The sequence below is a fragment of the Penicillium pulvis genome (assembly GCF_028828015.1).
Source record: "Penicillium pulvis strain IBT 33274 chromosome Unknown scaffold_8_segment0_segment0, whole genome shotgun sequence".
In the NCBI taxonomy this organism is placed as follows: Eukaryota; Fungi; Ascomycota; class Eurotiomycetes; order Eurotiales; family Aspergillaceae; genus Penicillium; species Penicillium pulvis.
In genome coordinates, this window is record NW_026643080.1 from 2,486,273 (window position 1) to 2,509,848 (window position 23,576).

The 23,576-nt window shown below is 47.9% G+C and overlaps 8 protein-coding genes across 8 annotated transcripts; 5 read left to right on the top strand and 3 right to left on the bottom strand.

The window, feature by feature from the left end:
- Nucleotides 1-202: 202 nt before the first annotated feature.
- On the bottom strand, nt 203-1,922 carry N7503_010350 (putative MFS phospholipid transporter (Git1); the record flags this gene model as incomplete). The annotated part of the gene is made up of 5 exons (XM_057069896.1): nt 203-283; nt 334-604; nt 655-965; nt 1,020-1,637; nt 1,749-1,922. The coding sequence occupies 5 exons, from the start codon at nt 1,920-1,922 to the stop codon at nt 203-205; spliced, it is 1,455 nt and encodes a 484-aa protein (XP_056916507.1).
- A 1,951-nt stretch (nt 1,923-3,873) lies between these two features.
- Nucleotides 3,874-4,941, bottom strand: N7503_010351 (zinc finger protein; the record flags this gene model as incomplete). Its single annotated transcript, XM_057069897.1, has 1 exon — nt 3,874-4,941. The coding sequence occupies one exon, from the start codon at nt 4,939-4,941 to the stop codon at nt 3,874-3,876; it is 1,068 nt and encodes a 355-aa protein (XP_056916508.1).
- Nucleotides 4,942-5,408: 467 nt separating this feature from the next.
- N7503_010352 (proteasome regulatory particle lid subunit RPN7) lies at nt 5,409-7,000 on the top strand (the record flags this gene model as incomplete). Its single annotated transcript, XM_057069898.1, has 3 exons — nt 5,409-5,867; nt 5,927-6,756; nt 6,808-7,000. 3 exons carry the CDS (start codon nt 5,409-5,411, stop codon nt 6,998-7,000), a joined length of 1,482 nt encoding a protein of 493 aa, XP_056916509.1.
- A 571-nt stretch (nt 7,001-7,571) lies between these two features.
- Nucleotides 7,572-9,436, top strand: N7503_010353 (putative alanine aminotransferase; the record flags this gene model as incomplete). The annotated part of the gene is made up of 3 exons (XM_057069899.1): nt 7,572-7,701; nt 7,877-9,123; nt 9,182-9,436. The coding sequence occupies 3 exons, from the start codon at nt 7,572-7,574 to the stop codon at nt 9,434-9,436; spliced, it is 1,632 nt and encodes a 543-aa protein (XP_056916510.1).
- A 456-nt stretch (nt 9,437-9,892) lies between these two features.
- Nucleotides 9,893-10,579, top strand: N7503_010354 (uncharacterized protein; the record flags this gene model as incomplete). Its single annotated transcript, XM_057069900.1, has 1 exon — nt 9,893-10,579. One exon carries the CDS (start codon nt 9,893-9,895, stop codon nt 10,577-10,579), a length of 687 nt encoding a protein of 228 aa, XP_056916511.1.
- Nucleotides 10,580-11,166: 587 nt separating this feature from the next.
- N7503_010355 (uncharacterized protein) lies at nt 11,167-11,815 on the top strand (the record flags this gene model as incomplete). Its single annotated transcript, XM_057069901.1, has 2 exons — nt 11,167-11,749; nt 11,787-11,815. 2 exons carry the CDS (start codon nt 11,167-11,169, stop codon nt 11,813-11,815), a joined length of 612 nt encoding a protein of 203 aa, XP_056916512.1.
- Nucleotides 11,816-13,312: 1,497 nt separating this feature from the next.
- On the top strand, nt 13,313-16,601 carry N7503_010356 (Pfs domain protein; the record flags this gene model as incomplete). Its single annotated transcript, XM_057069902.1, has 3 exons — nt 13,313-13,547; nt 13,611-14,255; nt 14,308-16,601. 3 exons carry the CDS (start codon nt 13,313-13,315, stop codon nt 16,599-16,601), a joined length of 3,174 nt encoding a protein of 1,057 aa, XP_056916513.1.
- Nucleotides 16,602-18,416: 1,815 nt separating this feature from the next.
- Nucleotides 18,417-20,067, bottom strand: N7503_010357 (copper fist DNA-binding domain-containing protein; the record flags this gene model as incomplete). The annotated part of the gene is made up of 3 exons (XM_057069903.1): nt 18,417-19,714; nt 19,769-19,927; nt 19,992-20,067. The coding sequence occupies 3 exons, from the start codon at nt 20,065-20,067 to the stop codon at nt 18,417-18,419; spliced, it is 1,533 nt and encodes a 510-aa protein (XP_056916514.1).
- Nucleotides 20,068-23,576: the final 3,509 nt, after the last annotated feature.

The following is a 23,576-nucleotide window of genomic DNA, read 5'->3' on the forward strand; positions in this document are numbered from 1 at the left end:
GTTCGTCGCACGGGCTTCTTATTCCATATCATCGCGGGATTGATTACTGAGCCGTGGATTGTCGCATTCGGTGTCAGATCCAGAGCACATTTATCGTGGGGTATACAGCAGGAGCGTGTGGGCAATAAATAATAAGCGTGATAGCAATCGTTGAGTGTGCGGTTTGGCGTCGGGTGAGCCTGGGCTAGGATGGGCCCAGTAATTACTTACCCAGAGTCGACGTGTCGTAGCCCTCTGAGGCCAGAAACTCGCGAAACCTGTCATCTTCGTGGGTGATGGTGTCCTGTACAGGGTTAAGATTGAGCGTAGTATATCACAGAATGGGAAGCGTACCTGGTTGATTTGGGGGAGAAGGAACCAAGCCAGGAAAGCACTGAAGATGCAGAGAGAGCTGGAGATGAAGAAAGGATCTTGGCCAGCCCGAACCTTGTTTGGGGCATTATCTGCGGCAATAGGAAGGACATACGTGCCCACAAAAGCACCGATCTTTCCAATGGCCGCGGCATATGAATAGTACTGTCCCCGAATGGCGGTAGCGCTAGTCTTGGCTGCGACAAGGCCAATGTTGTCACCAGGGCCAAATTCGCCCAGAGCCAGAAAGACACTATGCTGGTTAGTGAAAGCCTGAATAGCATTACCATGGAATCCACATACCCGTAAACCACGATAAAAGCGCCCATATACTCCTGGGTGGCAAGCCATTCGTAGCATCCGGACATGATGAATCCAACCACTCCCTGAAGAGCGACGCCTATGGCCAAAGTCTGGCGAGGGCCGATCCAGTCACTACAAAAGGCTCCGAGGCTGGAACCGGGGATGTAGAAAAGGTAGATCAAAGTGGTCCAGCCGAAAGTCTTCCAGAGCGGTGCATCCGCGGGTAGAATCAGTGCGAGGAATTTCGAGGAGTACAGACCGAAGGAGTACGAGGAAAAGTCATAGATAAACCAGATCAAAGAGACGATAAACTAGAGCCATTTTTAGTACAAACAATTACGGGGTTCAGTGCAGGGATTTCTTACCAGGCGCTTCCAGTAGAACTTGAAGATCAGTCTTAGTGGAAAGACGCGCATACGCTGTCGGTTAAACTCCTCTGGTTCCTTCATCTTGTATCGTAGGTAGACCAGACTCAAGGGAGGAATGATACCCAAGCCCAAGCAGATACGCCAGGCCGCTCGCAGATGATCTTGAGTGCAGATAAGACACACAATCATGGGCACCAAAGCCGACACTACGAAACCAAAGTCGATCTGGAAGTTAGTGAACATGATGAACCACCGGTTGCGGTGGCCCTCCTTGAGCTCGCCGGTATTCTCTGCACAGGCGACCGAGCCGGCAGGATATTCACCACCAATGCCGATTCCGATGAAAAACCGATAAGCAGTGAGTGCTGCGAACATCCCGTAGGTGCTGTCATGGTAACCATAGGAACCTGCGCAGAGAGCTGCGAAAACGAATAGGATGATGGTCGAAATCATCAGGGACCACTTTCGCGACCAATGGTCACTCGTGTAGCCAAAGATCAGCATTCCGACCACCGTTCCGACAAAGGCGATCGATGAGACGTTCTGACTGGCCGTAGAGCTGGCGTAGACAGTCGGATAGAGGAAGTCTAGAATCGTGTTGACTTGGCCAATGACCTGGAATGATAGATGTCAGTAACCATGTTTCCCTCACAGAGCAACATGACACGTGAGGCCAATGGCCATAGGGCAGGCGCGCGCCTATGCAGGTCTTTTTTGAGCACTTACGCCATTGAGATAACCATCAGAGAACAGACCGGCACCGCAAGCGATAGTAGGCCAGCTGCGCTCCCAGCGACCCTTGGTCCTATCTTCAAGCGGTGGCAGGTCATATGCACCCTCCTCAAGTGGACCAGGCCCCTTCTCCGGGTATGACTGTGGTTCGATCTCCTTGGAAGTCATGTTTGCGGGTCGCCGTCGCGGTAGTCCTAAGGGACTTTCAGTTTTGACGTCGAAGCGCGTGAGACGGGAGATTTGTCTCACCTTTGAGATAAGCTTCAGGATCGACGGTACAAAAACGCAAGTGGTAGCGTGACCCGGTTCAATGTACCCCTCGGTTTGAAGACTCGAGCTGAGGTGACAGATGAATGAGGAGAGGAAGTAGGGCTGACAGGAGGCAATAAGTAGCACGAGGGCAATTGCACGAGGACAATCAAACCAAGAAAAAAAACGACGCTAAAAAAAATCAATTAAAGCCGATAACAAACCCAGATCAGCGTCGGCCTGTGAATGTTGTAGAAGGTTCCCCAATCACCAATCGACGGAGCGGGATGCGGGACAGTGGGGGCCTTTTCCACTCTTTTTCCTTATACGCTAAGCGTCAACCTTCCAAGCTGGGGGGAGTGCGACCAATTAAATGCCGTTATTCTATCACCTGCGCTCAGACCGGCCCATGGCTTGTCCTCGGTCTGTTCCGTCTACGGAGTACGGTGCCTCAACCGGCCACGCCGAAAAGCTTGTGCTGTAAAGATATGATCTGATCGCAACACGCAAGCTTCCGAGTACGCATGTAGGGATCTAAACAAGTATCTGATGACAAGAATTCCATTGCATTTGCAGCCCTCCATGTCCTATGAAGGGTTGCACGTGCGGGGCGTTCGATAGATTGGGGCCGAAAATCCACTTTTTGGTGGATTCGATCCAAGCTGAGACATTGTACAAGGACACGGAGTATTCACGGCTGTTTTCACCAATAAAGGCCTGTACCGTAGAAGAAAAAAGGTAAAGAAAAGGATAGATAGGAAAAGGGGAAAGATTCCGCGTGTATAATGGTGGTTGCCTGCTGGTTCCTGACTCGTAGAATCAGGCAATGATGACTAAAGGGGGGGAGCACGCGACCTCATGCTTAAACGCCCTGCAGCACCATCGCGCGACATGCGGGTCAACTTTATGATAAGAAAGCTTGTCATGAACTAGATCGATCGACATATGCATGACAAAAGGGAGATAAAAGAGATTTCGATTGTTTTATCTCCCTAGCGCATCCAGTTTCCGCTCCGTTTTCTCTAACTCTTTGACTTGCGTGTACTTAATGAAAAGAATTATCGCCCTTCTTTGTCCCGTGATATCATTGAGCTCGTGCCTCCGTTCAGCTGAAAGAAGCGCCTGTCGAATATAGCTATACCTCGTAGAAGGAGCTTCACTACCTCTTCAATTACCAGACTGCCATAGCTATATCCCACAAAGACAAAGTCATCGTCCCTACTCCTGTCGTGGAAAAATCAGTAAAATCCGGTGCAAGGGGTGGTCAAATCGCACAAGCTCCGACTAGCGAGTTTTCGTCAATAGATGGCGCAGGATAGAGAAAATCGATCAAATTTCCATGCACTAACTCAGAAGACAATACTAAAGCTTCTCTATGACGCAAAGTCTGTTATAGCTTTGTAATTTCTGCTGTCTTCTTTCAGCTTGTACTCTCCCACTCCAGAACCGGGGCCCTTTCCAACGCTGTGGTTACTGGAGCGAATGTAATGGATGATGGCCAGGACCCCCAAGACGAAGCCAAGGGAAATCGCCAATCACGGAGCCTGCGAGAGCTAGGTCAGCATACAGCGCTAAATAGATTGTAGGAAGGGCGACCTCTGACCCCAGGCAAGCTCTGCCTCTTACTTGACGCAAATTTGCTTCCAGATTGTCGATCCATTTGGGGAAGGAAACACTTGATACACCGCTATAAAAAGCATCAAGGCTTCTGAGGGCACTTGGCTTTCCGTTAGTCTGACTCAACATGTCTCTGTTCTCAATCTCATGACCAAAAACTACGAGCATGTGCAGAGACAGACACTAACACTTTATTATGAGCAACTTAATACTAGCAATCTTGAAGGTTAAACCCAATGAATTGAATCTAGCTCTAAGTTTTTGAGTCACCACGCTGTTCAATGAGACCGATGACCTGCTTTGGTAGAGCACGTAGTTTCTCAACCTCTTGTGGTTCATAGGTCGTACATGCAATGTCAATACAGGCTTCACTCATTCGTAAATAATGCTCTTTGAATGCAAACCACAAGGCGATTTCATTCTCAGAGTTTTTCGATGGTCGGGGATAATAGGGATCATTGCGCCAAAAAGCTGCAGCAGCCTGCTGCACACCTTTTGAATCCATCGTTATTCTCCTACATAAGTCAAAGTCGAGGGCCCACATTGAGTGGCTTCCAAGAGCATCAGAATCTACTTTCAGACCATTGGAAAGAGATGCCCTCGTGATACCTTCTGAATGCTTCTCATAGCAAGAATCCCGGACGGGTGGTGCAAGGACAAATTCAATATCGTTTCCGTCCATTTCACCAATCCAGTGCATCATCGCGAGAGTCTCAGCCATAACTCTTGCATACTGCATTATATCATTTGCTGTCATAAGGGTTTCGATTTGATCCAGATGGAGTGGGAAATTTCGTAGAGAGAATGCCGTGAATCGCGACGTTGAATATCCTTTCTTCGTTCTTCTTCGGCCTAAATACGGCCTAACCAAGCAGTCTTTATTAGGCTCGCTTGTGATGATTTCCTGTCTGAGATTTGGGGGACAGTAGTTCTTGATGAGAAGTCCTCTCACATGCCCTGGGAAAGGCGGTATTCGCTGAGACTGGATCATATTGCATGGCGCCCAGAAGCCTGGTGGGAATATTTGATGATTTTTGACCCACCACTTCTGATTATTCACCTCGATAAAGCCGTAACAGGCTGGAATGCGAATTTGGAGAGTTGTGATCTTTCGTAAGCTTTGAAGAGCTCGCTGGTGCATATCAAATTCATTTTTCAAAGATCGATCGGGTCCACCATCCTCTCTTTTGAAAGCTGGACCTTTCTCGGAGGCCCATACCGTGCCGCAGAAGCCCTGTCCGATGGTGTGTACTATGGAGGTAGTTTGTAATAATGGAAAAGCATCAGCTTCCTCGGCCTCTCGGAATGAATCGCAGGCCATTATTTTTGTCAGTTGGTGTGATTGTAATAAATCAAGTAGTTTGAAAAATCTGCGATCTTGATCGTAGACGTCAGAACGTGTAGAGTAGTGTGATGTGATTATGTGATGAGGTATGGAAGAAGTAGGAATTCCAGCTACGGATTATGTGGTGATATGGTTGACCGTGATTCATACAATTTATCAGCCACATCCAATGAAAAGAAAGAGAAGATCAAAAACAGCGTCGGAAGGGGCAACGGGAACCTTGTCTTCACTTAAACAGGGCTAGTTTTATGACTTATGATTAAATTTTGTGGCCTGAGGCATCCAGGAGTAGTCGGTCCGGAGAAACATTCCGCCAGCTGAGCTTGGGTCCAGCTACGTGATGTATCGCTTCCTTGCAGTGTCCCATCTCATCAACGCACTCTGCATCTCGGACCCCCGATTCTTCATTCTCTTGTATCACTCATCAGTCCCGATCCGCCATCATGGGGTCTGATCCACAGTACATCAAGTACCCTGATCTTCTTCTCGCCCAACATGTCTTCAACCTCTCCAACCCTGCATGCGCTTCGTCCACCCGTCAGTCATCGTTGAAGAAGCTACAAGATGCCATTCTCGAACGCAAGATGGCGCCCTTCTACCGCCATCTGGCTCATCCTACGGAGGGTATTTTGAACAATGCTGGGGAAGGTGTCACACAACATTCTCACACTGGAACCTCCAAGCCTCTCATCACCTCCAACATGCTCGCCTCCCGAAAGTCGCCTCAGAACATCGACTTCCCGTGGGACGAGAAACTCTATCAGACTCTGCTTGACGATAATAAGAAGGAGCTCGAGACGATTCAGAAGGAAGAGGTTGACGCAGAGGAGGCCGCGGGTGAGACTGAGGTACAGGCTGCTCGGGGCAAGCGGGCGGAGTTCTGGGCCCGGGTTGGTGATAAGGTAGGGAATACTTCTCAGCCCCATGAACAGAATTTATCTCTAACGCCAATATTCTACAGGATAAAGCCATCGAGTCATACGACGAGCTGCTTGATAAGATTGGTTTCCTGGGAACTAAGATCGACTTGGTCCTGGCCATGATCCGCATCGGCCTGTTCTTCGGCGATGCTCTGTATGTGAAGAAGACGATCGAACGCGCAGAGACCCTGGTTGAGAGCGGTGGTGACTGGGACCGAAGGAATCGTCTCAAGGCATACAAGGGTTTGCACCTGCTTACCATCCGCTCATACAGCTTGGCTGCTCCTCTTCTCCTTGATAGTCTTTCCACATTCACCAGCTACGAACTTTGCAGCTACTCTTCGCTCGTCATCTACTCCGTACTTGCGGGATCATTGTCCCTGAAGCGGGTGGACTTTAAAGCCAAGGTTGTCGACGCCCCGGAGATCAAGGCCATCCTGGGCGCTGGAGAGGACCAATTGGCTGCCCTCTCTGGTGAGATTTCAGCGGGCCCTGGTTCTCGGGAAGAGGAGATGAAGGACGCGACTGTATCACGATCAACTCCTGCTGCTGGTGCCACCACTGCCATCAACTTGACTACATTGGGAGCTGGCTCTAGCGAGCAAGCAGAGAACGAGGCCCCGGTTGATTTCTCCCCGCTGGCAAACCTGGTGAACAGCTTGTACAATGGCAACTACCGCTCTTTCTTTGTGGCCCTTGCCGGTGTTGAAGATCAGTTCTTGACTCAGGATCGCTACCTGCACGAGCACCGGGCCTGGTTCGTTCGGGAAATGCGACTACGCGCCTATCAGCAGCTTCTCCAGAGCTACCGGGTGGTAGGCCTGAACACTATGGCTAACGACTTTGGTGTGACTGTGGATTATCTGGACCGGTATGTATTTCTTCGGCAATCTAGGCTATGCACATGCTAATCCAAATATAGGGACCTGGCCAAGTTCATCTCCAGCAACCGTATTGCTTGCACTATTGACCGCGTCAACGGGATCATTGAGACCAACCGACCTGACGATAAGAACAAGCAATATGCGGATGTGGTGAAGCACGGTGATGCCTTGATCACCAAGCTCCAGAAGTATGGACAAGCTGTCCGTCTTCGGGGTAGTGAACGCAGTTAAATGGAGGAAAGGGAAATGTATTTCTGATACGAACCAGAGAAACCCACCGTCGATGTTGTCACGGATCGATATAACTTTTTAGCATTGTAACCTGTTCCTAGAATTCCAGTCCACGGCTGGATTTTATGCTATCTATGATACTTTAATAATCTTTCCCAATTGTAGAAGGTGGAGAGTGCTAGTAATAAACATCCCCGCATCGGGCGGCTCCGAAGTGACGATGCGGGCTCACGGAGTCCACTAGGGCCGGGCAAGCTTTTCCGAGGAAAGATCGACCTAGCGCCAGCCCGACCCCAGCCAACTGCGCTTAGAGCGTCATAGATCTTGCGCCCTTTCTTATCGTTTGTCAATGCCGTGAATAACCTTCCTCGGGCTCTGGTCCGGTAACGATTTAGACTCCACACCTGTTATCTTTGGTTCACCGAATGTGGGGAAACTCAATGCTGACTCACACACCGCCCAATCGGTCCCTGGATTCTTTTTTTCTTCATGCGCTGTAGCCGTTTTGTCCTATCATCGCGTCTATTGAAGAGGTCAAAGAGATAGAACGATCTGCTGATTGACTATCATCATGTCCTGGCAATTTAAGCTTACCTCCAGTGTACGGGCATCTCCGTTGCGGGCCCTGACGACCCGGCCGAATGGTCTCCTACTTCGCCCGACCGCAATCGGTGCTGCGGGGAGGTTCTCCGCTTGGTCAGGTACGTGGGATGGTGTGTTGCACCATATATAGATCGGATGGTATCCCGTGGGGGGAGGGGCTGTCCCACCTTATAAGCCCCATCGTTGTTCTGCTTTCTCCACCTCATCTATACTACCATATTTGTACTGGATTATACATTTTGATATCTCACTAACGTCTGGGTTGAATCTCAGAGCCCACTATGACTCAAACCAGTGTTGCCTACACCAAGCGGACCTTGTCCACCCAGTCGAAGAAATGCCTGAACGTCGACAACATCAACCAGCACATTCGCGCAGCCAAGTACGCCGTGCGGGGTGAGCTGGCGGTCAAGGCTGAGACCTACCGTCAGCGCCTGACTGATGGTGACAAGTCACTGCCCTTTGACAGCGTCATCTTTGCGAACATCGGTAACCCACAGCAACTCGACCAGAAGCCAATCACCTTCTTCCGTCAAGTCCTCAGTCTCGTCGAGAACCCCTTGCTATTGGAGAACACGGAGGCACTCAAGACCTCCTTTGGATACAAGCAGGATGTGATTGACCGGGCCAAGGTCTTGCTGGCCAATGTGCAAAGCGTTGGTGCATACAGCCACAGTCAGGGCGCTCTGGGAATCCGGAACAGCGTGGCCAAGTTTATTGAGGAGCGTGATGGATTCCCTGCCAACCCGCAGGACCTATTCCTGACCGCAGGTGCCTCGTCTGGTGTGAGCACCCTGCTTAGCGTCATCTGCAATGATCCCAATGCCGGTGTGCTGGTTCCCATCCCCCAATACCCACTTTACACTGCTACTCTGTCGCTATTGAATGCACACTGCGTGCCTTACTACTTGGAAGAACAGAAGGCTTGGGGTACCAATGTCAGCGCGATTAAGCAGTCGATCAAAGACGCCCGGGCTAAGAACATTAATGTGCGCTCCGTCGCAGTGATCAATCCCGGTAACCCTACTGGTGCCTCGCTGAGCCCCGAAGATATCAAGGGTGTTCTCGACATCGCCGCCGAGGAGCACCTGGTTGTCATTGCCGATGAGGTGTACCAGACCAACGTCTTCACGGGCGAGTTTGTCTCGTTCAAGAAGCGCCTGCGCCAGCTCCAGCAGGAGACTCCTGGCAAGTATGACGATGTGGAGCTGGTTTCTATGCACAGTACCTCCAAGGGCATGGTTGGCGAGTGCGGCCACCGTGGTGGTTACTTCGAGTTGGTCGGTTTCGATCCCTTGGTCCAGGAGCAGATCTACAAGCTCGTCAGTATTGGTCTGTGTCCGCCGGTCGTTGCACAGTGCCTGCTCGAGACCATGGTCAACCCCCCTCGCGAGGGTGAGCCCAGCTTCGAGCTATACCAGAAGGAGTTCAATGGCATCCGGGATGGCTTGCACAAGCGTGCCCTTGCCTTGTACGATGCCTTCCAGCGTATGGAGGGAGTTGAGTGCCAGGAGCCTCAGGTAAGCACCATTCACTACCATTACCCATAGGTCCTTTCATGCTAATCATTACCACCAGGGTGCTATGTACCTCTTCCCCACCATTAATCTTCCCGCTAAGGCTATCGAGGCTGCGAAGGCTGAGGGCCGCGCCGCTGACGAGTTCTACTGCCTGGGTATGCTCGACGCTACTGGTGTGTGCGTTGTCCCCGGCTCCGGCTTCGGCCAAAAGGAAAACACACTTCACTTCCGTACGACATTCCTTGCACCCGGCACCGACTGGGTCGAGCGCATCGTGAAATTCCACTCCGAGTTTTTGGAGAAGTACCGGTAAGGTCGACGGCATATACTATAAAAAGATCATAAAATAGCAACTGTCACCTCGATCCTATATATGCTCCTCTGATCTGCTTCTACTCCTCATTTCATCTTGTGGGACGAGCCGACGCATTTCCACCGTCTCGTTCCGCTCCATACCATGTTCATCCCTTTGGCTTCTTACTTGACATATGTGATTGTATGGGGCCTTGATTTGATACCATATAGACCGTCTGTACTTTTGGCACTGCTGGAATCAAGTGACAAATTTCTCATTTATACAGCGTAAATACTGGACAATGTCGTCAGATCATAAGCCACCGCGGGGCCATAGATTAGATGCTCCACAGATGCTAATCAGCCATCGCGCTAGAGGTATCCACAATAATAGTCTTCCAATCCAAGCTAGAAACATATAAAGCCACCGAAAGCCTCATCACTGAGTCCACAAAAAAATCACCCAACACCAAAAATGGCCGCCGTAATAAACTATATAACAAATCTCTTTACCCCCACACCCTCACAGCCAACCTACAAGATCGCCATCCTCGGCTACGAAGGCGCAGGCAAACAATCGCTCCTCCGCGGTCTAACAGACAAAGGCGCCCCAATAAAAACCCACCGCAATATAGCCTGTCGATACCCCGACAAAGTGAAAGTCCATGTCGGCCACAACACCCGCCTAAACATCACATTCGTCGCCAGTGACATCGGATACAGCGAACCATCAAATTGGAAGGTCTTCCGACGAGACTTTTACAAAGATGCTGACGCAGCAATCTGGGTGGTCAATTCTCGTTCGAAAGGCGATTTCTACGAATCGCCTGATTGGATCGCGCAGGAGATGACCGTGAAAGAGAGGAGAAGGGTTGAAGAGCAGATTTTGAAGAGGAGGCAGGATGGAACAGATGTGTCTGCGGAGGAGGCTCAAATTGCGAAAATGACGCCGTCAAAGTTTGATGAGGTGCCTTGGCTTGTTCTTCTTAATCAGCGCGATTGTGAGGACCAGTGTTCTTTGAAGGAGGTGTTGGGGGCTATGGAGCTTGAGGAGGTTGGTATGAAGGAGTTTAGGGTGGTTGAGGGGTCAGTCTTGAAGTGGGATGGGATTGATGAGGGCATTGAGTGGTTGGTTGGCCAGTTACGAGATCCTAGGAGTTAGGTGTGCGTTGGACATGAAGATCATCATGGATCTAGATGGGCATCTGTGCATCTGGGTAGATTTATTGATCCTGTTCGCTTTACTACAAGGAAATTTCCAATGGACAAAGCTTCGTCCAGAAGGACCGGGTACAAGCATTGCTTATATCTATAAAGACAATTTGAAGCTGCAATAATCTCCTACAGCCTTCTGGAACATTTACGCACTGCCCAGCTCGCTGTCTTACTGCTACAACTCGCTGGTGAGGTACACATACATCATGACACATTACATACTTTTGATCGCCCCAATAGCTTATTTACAAGGCGACCTCTATCTATTATCGCACCAACCCTTTGCGGTATGGCGGTATGTACTGTAACAGCCTCCGTATGGTAAGCGCTACTGGACGGTGCATGGCGCGGCTGATAAAGATCCCCTCTTTTCTCATTACGAAATCATTTTCACCAAAGCACCCAAACACTCAACGCGACCACGCAAAATACCCCCGAACACCTGTATCATCTCACAATTAGCATTTGGTAGGGATTTAGCTCGATCAAGAAACGAGAGGGTTGCTGATTATGTCTAATCAACATAATCACCATATGACCACCCAAGATCATGATAGAAATATTAGCGCTGAGGAATATGCGTCTGTTCACGAGCCTGAAACACATCCTACCAGCCAGGACTCGAAAGGCAAAGAGCCAGCAGGAATTGCCCCTGACTTCAAGCTTCCCAGTCATGAAAATGAAGACTACGCGGAATTTATGAAAACTCCCTCTAATTCCCAATTACGGACGTCTACCAGCTTGGCTAACCGACTAGACATGAGCTTTACTGGCCCACTTGGCATGGCCGGGATATATGGGATATCAACGAACGAGGAAAATGATAATGCTTTGCTTTCTATGGGACTCTCGGCACGACCTTTACCTCCAAAACCAGCCTTGAATGACTTCATCCTTCGGATCGGACGACTCTGTCCACGGATGGCTGGTACATTACTCACACGCTTCGCAGAAGAGCAGCAATCCCGCTATCATTTACTGAAAGAAGCGGATACTCGTCACTCCCGCGTTGTGGCTGACAACCAATGCCCTTCGGAGTCCTTCTGCTTCAAACAAGGCGGCAGAGCTCGTCATTTCTTGTCTGCCGACGACAGTTCCATTGCGCAATTCCCCCCTGGTATGCTTCTTCCACCGGTGATGCGACTTCCAGCAAGGTTCGAGTGTCCAATATGTTTTGAAGTGAAATCAATCCAAACCCCGTCTGACTGGACGAGTCATGTGCACGGTGACCTTCGACCATATATGTGCACATTTACTGATTGTACCGGGCCCCATGCGTTCAGCCAGAGGGCTGATTGGGTGAGCCATGAAGAAATCTGGCATCGAAGGCTTGAACGGTTCACCTGTTACTTCGATGAATGCAATCACTTTTCTGGCTTCCGTCAAGATAAATTCTACCAACACCTTCTCGAACAACACAATATTCCGATTCAGGAAGTCGAATCTTTGGGTCTGTTGGAGAAATCTCGACAAGAAGCCCCCGAGCCATTACAGAGTGAGCCATGCGTATTTTGTGGGAAAATAAGTGATACATTGGAAAAGCACGTCGCTCACTTGGGAAAGCACATGGAGCATATCTCTTACTTGTTAATATCTAAAGACTTGCTCTTGTGGCTCACTTCAGCAGCGCGATTGTCAAAAAGCCAGCTCAAGGCTAGAAGGTCCAGCTACAAACAACCCATACGTGATATGCTAGTCTCCGTGGAACAAGGCGCACTCGCGCATGGCGATGGTAGGACTAGATGGACTCCAATGAGAGAAAATGAGATGGACTCTTCTTTTGAGACACATGAAAGACCCTTCCTGGGGATACCAACAATCACCAAATCTGGATATGGCTCATCTAGTCAACGAAACTCTTCACCACAAAACACCGGTCTAGACCAAAAGACACATCCGTATCTTATGAGTCAAAATGCAGTGTCTGCTTTAGGAAAAATAGAGCGCATGGCTCAGAGGGAAAGACGTAGAAGCCTTTGCTCGTCAGATTTTCCCCTCTCGGGCACAACTGCGCATGCGTATGTCTCTGCGATTGCAGAGGACATTTCAAACCTCGTGGGTGGTTCTCTAATTTCAGAAGAAATGATGGATAGGATCTGCAACGCTCTGCCGCAGCTTTTGAAAGGAGTGGCCTCCAGTATCGGTCACAAGGCCAAGTCAAAGCTGCATTTAGACGTGATGTTCTTTCTTCAACAATATCGCATGTAGGCTGAATGAATCTTGCACTCTGCGGTTCCTTGATTGGGCTAACACTAAGTCTAGGGAGATCACCGCGAGTTACAGAGAGTTTATTACAGAGAGGCCGTCTTTGGAGAGTCATAATGACTCTAAAATTATGCCATTGGCTGAGAAGATGAGCAGATGGCAAGTATTGGAAGATATGTTGGCAAAACCTGCCAATTACCCGGTTCTCGGGAGGTTTGACATTGACTCTATAGATATATCAACGCATGAGAATGATGAAAATGCAGACCCAGACGCAAAAAATCTTGAAATTCAAGCCTACAAAAGCCTTCTACGGTCCGATCCTTCCTATGGCAAATTACGTGCTGATATCCTCCGAGAATGTATGGTGATGTACACGCTACCAAACACACTGGAAGAAATATCCAGCACCATTCTTCAAATTCTGCCTGCTTCCCCCCAAATCAGCCGAAAGGTACCCCCAGAACGTTTAACAATGATGTTCCGAATGGATTGGGACCCCATCGCATTTCTCCAGGAACAGCAGTACTCAGAGTCTCCAGAAATTGCCATTGGCCAGGCTATTGTACTGACAGGATCAGCCGTGATGGCCCAGGCTGTGACGTGCTATGAGTACCTCCAGAAAACATGGCCATGCAGCGGGGTCAAAATTTTGAAACTCATTCAAGAGCTAGTCATAGCTAAACCCGGCCATCCGAATCTCTCAGAAGGTGAGTTTAATGAACGCGCTTATGGGCTTATACTATCATTCAAATACTGATCTAGAAAACCAGGCACTTTGCCGGATGATACGCAAGTCACGATTCTTACGATAATCTTGAATAATAGCACCAAAACGTCCGTTTGGGTTGATGCTCTTCCAAACTGGATTGTAGAGATCGGCGAGATTCTCTCCTGGATGGGGTCTGCCCTGAGGACCTCACCAGATAAGGATCGTCTTTTCTTCTGCAAGCCTTACATTGCGAACGCCAGTGACCCAAGTGTAGAACCAAATCCCTCAATTTTTACATGCACCATCCAGTTCACTCTGCACATGGCAATAAGTGACTCGCGGGTCAATGGTCAGTGCTGGCACGGGTTATTCAAAAATCCTGTTCTGGTTGAAGGCTTTCCCATCGGCCAAAGATCAAATCTACAAATGGGTCTGGAAATACCCTTGGCCATGATGGCAATCCTAGCAGGAACATCTCATGCTCACACCTATGGCCATAATGTTTTCTTGAAGGGCTTTTCTACTATGCTTGTGCCAACTGAACTTGAAGGGGACCTCATACTGTGGCACTTGGTTTCATCCAATGATGGCAGTCGCATATCATACAATGATGGGCTGGGGCTTTGCAATGACAAGATACAGCTTCTTGACTTAAAAAACTCCCGTCATATTCTGGGCTGGTGCTCCAGAATGAACTTCCTAGCTGGTTAGTGATATTTTGAAAGAATATTCCTCCTTATTGGGACTGATTGGTTTAGGGTCCCGTGATGCGAGTTACAGTGTCGAGACTTCTGGTCTCCCGAAGGCCTCGCCAACTTGTCTTCTTGCGAATGTATCAATTTCACAGGGGCGCAGAGTTACTGAAGGTGCAGGGAATATCTCTTTTGGTTTGAAAGATCTCAAATCTGGCGGCATACGCAGACATTATATTCGGAAGATGAAATCAATTGAGAAAAGGTTCGTGCTCCTGTGGGACGAAGAACACAAACGTGGGTGGCTTGTCAACGGGGCTACTGCCCTGCTGCACCTCGTGCGTGCCTCTCTTGAGGAAGACAGGAATGGTGTCTTCTCTGCAGCAACTATCTTTCATCCAGCTAAGATGAGGTATCCTGAGCCATATCGGCCACACTCTGCATCTTGGGTTCTTGGGGATAATTCCAACGCCAAGATCCCCATATATGATGATGACGATGATCCCGTGCTATTCTATGAGTACGTCACTCAATTCTATGAGATCCTGGAGAAGGCTTTCGATTATCAATCGGCTGCTGTCAGTGCCAACCCAGAACAGTGCGCGTTGCGATCACAACTAGAAGGTTGGGATTTTGAAAACTTTGCAGCTGAGCGAGATCCGATTTTTGCAAAAGAAGCCACGTTGGATCCCGCGGGGATGGCTTGGATAGATCTCATACGATCCGTTCGTGCAATCACTCTTTTCGGCCGCGGATTCGGGGAGATAATTCAACCCATTGGTGCTTGTACTAATTGGGATCAAGTCCCTCCCGGGAACTCATATCTAGTCATCAGTCAAGAAGACCTCAAAGAGATCGTTGCTTCCTGGTGTGGCAACTTGTTTTCAAGTCCACCCATGCTGACAGATCAAATAATCTGGCACATCCGAGAGAACACGGCAATGAGATGCCAATGCGATACCACGAAGAATATGCCACACTCGGATGTCACCCAGATTCTGTTACCATCAACGATGACTTATCAAGTCACTGGAGAAAGGCTAAAGATTGAAGATAATAAAGGCGGTGCTTTCATTTTTGGGCTGAATTCTACCGATCTATGGCACTGGCCGGAAGCTGGCAAGCCATCGCGACAGCCCATCCCGTCAATCACCGTAATCACAAACGATGGCGACACCTCTGAGTCCCTTGACAGTGGCATTGGAGGTAGCAGTAACTCGACATCATCAAGTCTGGAAGACAGTGTGAAACAACGTTCTGCTAGACCACGTACGGAGCCGCCACGGCATTCCATTTCAATAGCCCCTCAATCGACTAGTGTTAACTATACCGTTGGTATCATTTGTGCCCTTCATGTTGAGCTAATGGCGGTGCGGATCTTGTTCGATACTTCACATTATAATGTGGTGCTTCCACTCACAGATACAAACTCCTATGCCTTTGGATCTATGGCCCAGCACAATATAGTCGCAACCTGCCTCCCGGATGGTGAATACGGAACACACTCGGCTGCCAGTGTGGCATCAGATATGAGGCGAACATTTGGTCGTCTGCAATTCTGTTTACTAGTTGGCATTGGAGGAGGGGCTCCGTCTGCCCGAAATGATATTAGACTGGGGGATGTCGTGGTTAGCAAGCCAATTGGTAGCCGTATTGGAGTTGTGCCGTATGATATGATAAAGGCACAAGAGCATGGCTCTGAGTTGAATGGATACTTGCAGCCACCTCCACGGATACTGAGGTCAGTGTCAAGTCTGATGCAGTCCGACCCAAGACTGTCTCGTGAACCCTTGGAGCCATACTTGCGACAAATCAGAGACGCGAACCCAGAATATGCACACCCTGAAGCCCTCTCCGACACACTCTATGTGTCTGAGTATCCACATCCTAGAGGCGAGGAAACATGTGAGAAATGCGACACATCCAGGGAACAATTAAGGCCCACAAGGCCATCCAGTCAGCCAAAGGTCCATTACGGCCTGATTGCATCTGGGAACCAGTTGATGAAAGATGCCAAGATGAGAGATGCTCTAGCAGAAGAACATGGGATCATATGCTTCGAAATGGAAGCCGCTGGTATCATGAACATTCTACCATCGTTCATCATCCGCGGAATTTGTGACTACGCCGACTCTCATAAAAACAAGGATTGGCAAAATTACGCCGCGGCTACGGCTGCTGCTTATACCAAGCTTCTCCTCTTTCATTTACGTCGTGGCTTGGAGTCGGAGATTTTGCCTAATATACATGATGGATCGACGACTATGGAAAGATTTCAGAACGCACGGGGGTTGGTGGGCGGAGATGAAAGCCCCGATACAGAAGGAAGCCCAGGTCCTGCCAAAAGGCGGCGAGCATAAGGATGGTTTCCCTGTCCTCTCATTCTACGGGCTTATCCATATGGTGTTGACGGCGGGTGGGAGTCGTTTCTCTAGCCAGAAGAGCTCCTTCCTATTGCGAACCACCTTACTGCCTTTTCTTACGAATGAAGAGATGTAATTCAACAGAAACAAAAGCATTTAAGATGCCGAACTATCCGAGAAAGTCATACAAATGAATCGGAATGACAACCTCCACAGCAGGGACAATGTATCTCTCCCTTGCGTCCGCCACGAATCTTGGTCGTCGCAATTGCAATGTTTGAGATTTACGTCACCAGATCATTATATCTACCATTCACTGTAGAATGTTATACTCTGTCTCAAGTGATGAGGCTATTCTTCGAAAGAAACAGTTCAGACATAGGCAGAAACTAACGTCAACCCTTGACAATACTATACCACCTGGCAGTAGAATGACTTTAGACGTTTTTCAAGCAAAAAGGAAAACACGACCTGGAAAATCTTAATTCGCCTATTCTTACTACTTCTGCTCCGTACTCAGCTTATCTTTTACAGCCACCCTTCCCAGATCCCAGCCATCACCATTCAACCCGTTACACATAAAGCAAGGAGACCCCCTGCACGCGACACGGACCGTGCAGGGCTAAGCATTAGCCAAGACCATGCACTCAAGGCTTGTATGGCGAGCAAGACACCATGTAAGGTTCGAAAAGGGGCCGGTGACATGTGTGGCATAGACTAGCGGGCTGTATCATGTACGATCCAGAAAGGCTTGGTATGCAAGAGCCCCTATTCCCGTAAACAGAGTACGTGTAAATTTGCGTGTCGACTACTGTAGATGTGCCGGGATAACCGGCTGGAATGAGAACGGTGGTTGGAATGGACAGTGGAACTGGAGCTGGATTTCCAACCCTCACCTTACATCTACCTTTTGTGTGTAAAGATCCTTAGCTTACAGGGAGACAAACATTCAATATTACGAGTTTTGCTTGCAGTGCATGTCGACTATCGTATTCCATTATCTGGGGTGGTAGATACACACCGCTACTTGTCAACTTGTACAGCCGCATAGTACGTTTCCACGTACCGCTTCCCATAACGACGACTGAACTACGTAACCAATAGCTCTTTGACCCAGGGAAGTTCCGAAGTGTATTTGTGGTCACAGGGGGTTCCACACACCTGACCCTGATCTCCTGTAGGTCATGGCAAGCTGCAGTCCGAGATCGAGCGTAGAGTTTTTGAAGATGCAGATTGGCTGAAAACCTGCTTGCCGATCTGAGACAAGTTCGGGCGGACTCACCGCTACATTTTTCGTGAAACCTTTTGTTCGTGATGAATCGGGTATCTCCGCCGAAGCTCCGATCTGGAAATTTGTGTGGAGAGGAAGAGGTATGTAGATAAAATAAGTTTGAAATGGGCATCTTCAATAGGCTGTGGTTGGGATCAGCTGTTCGGATCGATCGCTGAGTGCTAAGCATCTCAAGTGGATACTTTACAATACCAACGGTCAGGATCGCCATGTCAGATTTTGTATTCAGATAAGGCGGTGATATGGGTCATTGTACACGTAATAGGTCTATACAGCGAAACAGTGCTAAATATACGGTAACCATGTCTAGACACATGGTATCCATCGAAAAATCACAAAACCCCTCTAGATTCAATGCTATCGTGAAGAGATCTAGAACTGGCTAGTTTGAAAACAAGGCAAAGGCATTTATCATCATCTCTCATCAAGGTCATAAAGACGGTGTAGAGGTGGTGGTAAGGTGCCGCAGGTAGCGGAGACCCCAGGAAGTTAGAGAAGAAGCAAAAGGTTTGGGGACCGGGTTATTGAGTCCACGACTGACGGAAGTAATCGTCGTCCATAGGAGGGGTCGATTCATCATTGAAGAGATTGGCCGGCCAGGTGGGAATCGTATCCTGCGAAGGGGCCATGGAGTACATGTCCTGCGCTGGAATTGACTTGCTCTCGATTCCCATACTGGCTTGAAGCTGATGCTCGAGCGCAGCGGTAGATTCATTGGCGGACTTGAGGAAATCGTCGATGTTGATCGACTCAAGATCATTGGATGACAAGAGTCGCGCTTGAGGTAGTCCGACCAATGACGAGGCAGAGCTGATACGGAGATGGTCCAACTCTGACGCTTCGCTCACGCTGTGCAGATCGTGCACATCATTATTAGCATGTCCCAAACCGGGAAGCGGCCCAAACTCGTCAACTTCGGAGATATCGCCGGAGGAAGACGGTGGCGGAAGGCCCGAAGGATACGAGTTGTAATCCTTGTAATCGAAACTGGCGTATGACGGGGCCTGAGTGCTGGTAGTGGCAGGGGCATCGGAATACAGCGGGAAACTCGACCAGTCAACCGATGGCGCACCTGTCCCAGCAGATCCCAATGGAAATTCAGAATCCGGAGAGGTGAAGTACTGGTCTTGATAGTGATCTTGGAAGGCCATGCACGTAATCGGAGAATTAGACGAGGTATTCGGGAAGGAGGCGAAGGAAGAGACATCGAGAGGCGGGGGTACGCTGGTAATAATTTGCTCGAGGGGAAACTTGTCCATCGTGGCCGGGGCAGACGTGGGGTTGGCGGTACCATCTGTCGGTTGCTCCATGGCGGCAGTCGGAGGGGAAAACTTGTCGAGGAATGATTGATCAAGAGATGCCGAAATTGGAACCTCTTCTGAGCCTGATGCAGGGGCACTTTGGGGGGATCCCTCTTGCGATGTCTGTCGTGAATGGGACACAGGCTCCATTGAGAGAGAGAGCGGTTCTTGAACAAAGGCGGATTGGGTCAACGGAAGATGGTCCACCGACCTGCGAGGCATGTCGGACGGGTGGTGAATAGTATGTGATCGTGGGATTGTGTACGGCAATCCACACTTGTGGGCCATGTCATTATGCTTATGGGCGGGTTTGTGGTGACCATCGCGGAAGATTGTCAGCCCGCTCAACGTCGACTCGGACTTGGTCGTCGTGAGCAGGGGTTTCCGGATAGGTTCAGCCGGGACGGACGGCAGAGACACAGGCAGACCTGCCTCTGGCACGGGGTCAAGATGAGATTCCTTCTTCAGCGCACAAGTACAGCGCTGGCCATGGCAGCAGCCACAGCGATGGGAGTCCTCTGTAATTCACGATCAGAAAGGGGGAACCGGGGATAGCCAGCGCCATTGCTCACTCAGATCTCGCTTGTCACCATGGCAGTCCGAATCGGATTTCTTTTTCTTGTCGCCACACTCGCACCTGACGTGGGTTGTTCGAGACTTGCGTAGGCCGCGACAGTGGGTACATTGAGAGACTGGGCGGCCTTTTTTGTTGATATGGGTCAAAGGGCGGTCTAGTATGACATAGTTAGGAAATTATCGGCCACACTGTGTGAATCATCTCAAGATTTGACATACCACCATGGTGACAGCTGCTAACCCGATGACCTCGGACGCAAGCTTCACACGCCCACTTCTCACCTTCAATGATCATGGTGGTGGGTTACTGCGAGGCACACATGCGATGATCGCGAAACTGTTCGTGGGAAGTAATAGATTTGAAAAATAGGATGGAAATAGGAGTGCGGTCTATTTCCAGGTAGAACCGCAGGCCGTCAAGGCAAAAGTTCTTCAGCCGCTTCGTCGAGAAGGCCGAATTGAACCAAACGAACAAAAGGGTATCTCAGGCAAGTAAATCTCCCAATGCGCAAGATCACAGAACACCAATCCAGCAGTATACAAGATAACTGAGGGTCGTACTGAGGGCAAGGGGAGCCGAATCAAAGAAAAGCAAATGGGTATATCGAGGCTTTTTGAGGTTGTAGAGAGGAGAGTAAGAAACCAAAGGGGGACCAAGCCTACGCACCGTTTGGCGCCGGCCGTGAGACAGGACACCAAGTACCGGTAGTGGCGGCCAAGAAAAAAGCGTTCGATATAGAGAGTTGGAGAACACCCTATGCGGAGGAGAAGGAAGGAAAGGAAGGAGGGAGGCGAGGGTTAATAACGGTATTGGGGAAAAGTTGGGATTTTAGCTGCGTCATTGGTGTCTACGGGGATCCGGAGTATGTTACAAGGCACAGTGCTTTACACGTCTATTACACCCTTCCCCATGCCTTTCATCCGCTTTTAGCCTGGATTTACCCTGGCCATACCACTGCCATACCTCCATTGTTACCAAAGGTACCGTCATTTGATCCTGGGACCTGGTTTTACCATACCGTTACATAAGTTGGGGGGTACTTTGTACAGTCGCATTCTCGGAAATTCAGCTTAATTCCTGCAGATGGTTTATCCCTGCGTCTCTTTCTTTTTGTTTTCTATTTGCGAACCAAATCTCGAACCAAATCTCGACTCAATAACCCCCTTTTTTTTCATTTCGAGGGTTGCGTATCCACCTCGAGTCCAACGACGTGGCGGTCCCACCAGGAACCCGGGATTCTACGTAGTATGTACGGTCCGTGTTAGGGTTTATGTCTAATGGTCTTAAAAAAAACTTTTTTTTGCCTGAACCCTGTGCGGCAAAATTTGATGCTTAGGGTATACAAACCCTTTAAATCGGATCATAGTTGAAACCAGTGAAACCCATATAGAAACATTCCTCGGATTATAGCGTGGCCTCCATAGCTGACCTTGCGTATTGATCCTCCCTCTTGATTCGCTTAGGTCGCCGTTACGCCGAAATTCCCACGAGGCAACAATTCCAGATGTCGCAGAAGCATGTCCGCTGCAATGTAGATCATGTAGCGAGAGCTATGTGCGGAAGATCGAAATTTTTGAGTATGGGGGAAGATGATGCGGCGAAATCGAGCACGGCCTTTCACAACGAACTCGACCCCCACCAGAATGGATCTCGCTAGTGAAATCTGGGGCCGCACATCCCAGCCTTGACGGCCCCCTTTCACCTTACTTTGTCTTTGTTTTTTTGTGCTTTTTTCTTGCTTTCCAGGTCTTGCCCCAAACCCTATGTGAAAAGGAATGGCGCTAAACCCACGGATTCAGGTACCATTTCGGGATTCGAAGTTTCCACAATCCCTGCAGGGTCATGTCATCGTAATGATAGGCAAAGGTCACCCACCGCCCATGAGACACCTTGACGCGGCCGTGCGATAAGGCTAGGGGTCCTTTCGAAACGCATGCAACGGGATCGTCTCTTGCCTGTTGTGGTTGGTCAAGCGCGAAAAAGAGCAAAGTCCACGAAACCGTGCGCTCACCTTGTACAGCACCGTACGGTACTGCATGTCATAGCGCTGTTGGTGCGGGTCGATGGCGTCACTCTTCCTATTTCAGGCGGGCTGCAGAGGATTTTGGCGCCGGCCAGCGGGTGGGCCCTGATCTGCGTATGCAATAGCAAGAGGCGAGGCCCAATCGCTGTCGCCAAGGGTGTGGGTCCCGGGCTACGTGACCTACCAAGGCTGCTATTACAATACACAGAAGGGGCAGAAAATAGGTCGGGTCACCTCGCATTTTACCTCCGATCACCTCGCCACGTGACTCTTGGGGGAAATGGAAAAAAGGGGTGGGGCGAGGTGATGGGAGCCTAAGGCCGTGGTTTTGAGATTTCAGGCACCGTTAATACCCACGTAAAAAAACGCGCGCTCTATATATAAATTTCTACTTTATAGCCATAACGAATGTAACTTCTATAACTACCTATTAACTAACCAATACCTAACTAGCTTTCTATATATATAGAACTTATTTAATATAAAAGCCTTTAAAACTAGTGTGAGTGAAACCCCCTTAAAATTAGTTTTTATTTACTCTAAAAATAGATATTAAAGGGAAGTAAGAGATAAGTGAGGCTAATATTAGATTTAATTAGTTAGTTTACTAGTGGTACTTATTAAAAGATAAGGAAGAGATATAACTCCCGCTATTTAAAGAGGAAGTAAGTAAAATCTAACTAGTTAGGAGCTAGTTATTATAGCTAACTAAGAGAAGTGACTTAATATTATTATAGTATATATAGGTAAGGTATTCTACTATATAGAGGGATATAGATTAGCGGTATATACTTTATTCTATATACTAATTAGTAACTAATTACTAACTAGTTATAGACCTATTATTTAAGTATTAATAATTTACGCTACTATCTATAAATTAAATATAATAAGCTTATAGTAACTATATAACCTAGTGTAGTTAGTAATAAAGATCTAGCTAAAGTATAGAGTAAGTAAAATAAATACCTTTCTTAATTAATTACTAACTAGTTATAGTCTTCTATACTAGATTAAAGAAATAGTTTAACTATAACTTCTAGCTACTAGTCCTATAAAAGTATAATAATATAGTAAGTAAAAAAGAAAAAGACTTTCTTAACTTATTACTAACTAGTTATTAACTAGATTAATATTATAGAGATATAAAGGATTATTAAGGAGAAGGATAGGAAGGTTCCTTATAATATATATAAGATTACTAAGATATAGCTAAGTATATAAAAGATTTAAAGTCTATTCTTTAATTAGTTACTAACTAGTTACTAGAGTATAGTCTCTTTAATAAAAATAATAATTATAACTACTAGTTACTATTTTTCTTTAAGGATAAGAATAAGGATAAGATAGAGGGCGAGAAGGAGGTAGATAAGATTTAGTTAGTAACTAGTTTAATAAAAATCAAAAAAAACTTTATTATTATACTTTTATTTTAAAGTATTAATATATATAGATATACTATAATATAACTAGTTTAGGACTAATTAATAACTAGTTCCTAGTTCTAAAAATATATTCTTTAACTCTATATTAAGTTTTAAGCTCTACTTTAAAGCCTTATTAAAATTTAAAGGATAGTAGTATTAAATTTAATAAAGGTTTAATTATATCTACGCCTTTCTCTTTTATATTAGATTTTAAGATTTAGGGGTCTAAGATATTAAATTACTATAGATAGACCTTACTAAAGTTAAGATTATAGAGATTAAAGATATATATATCTATATCTATTACTAACTTTTCTTAAGGCGCTATTAGAATATTAGGATCTACCCTCTAT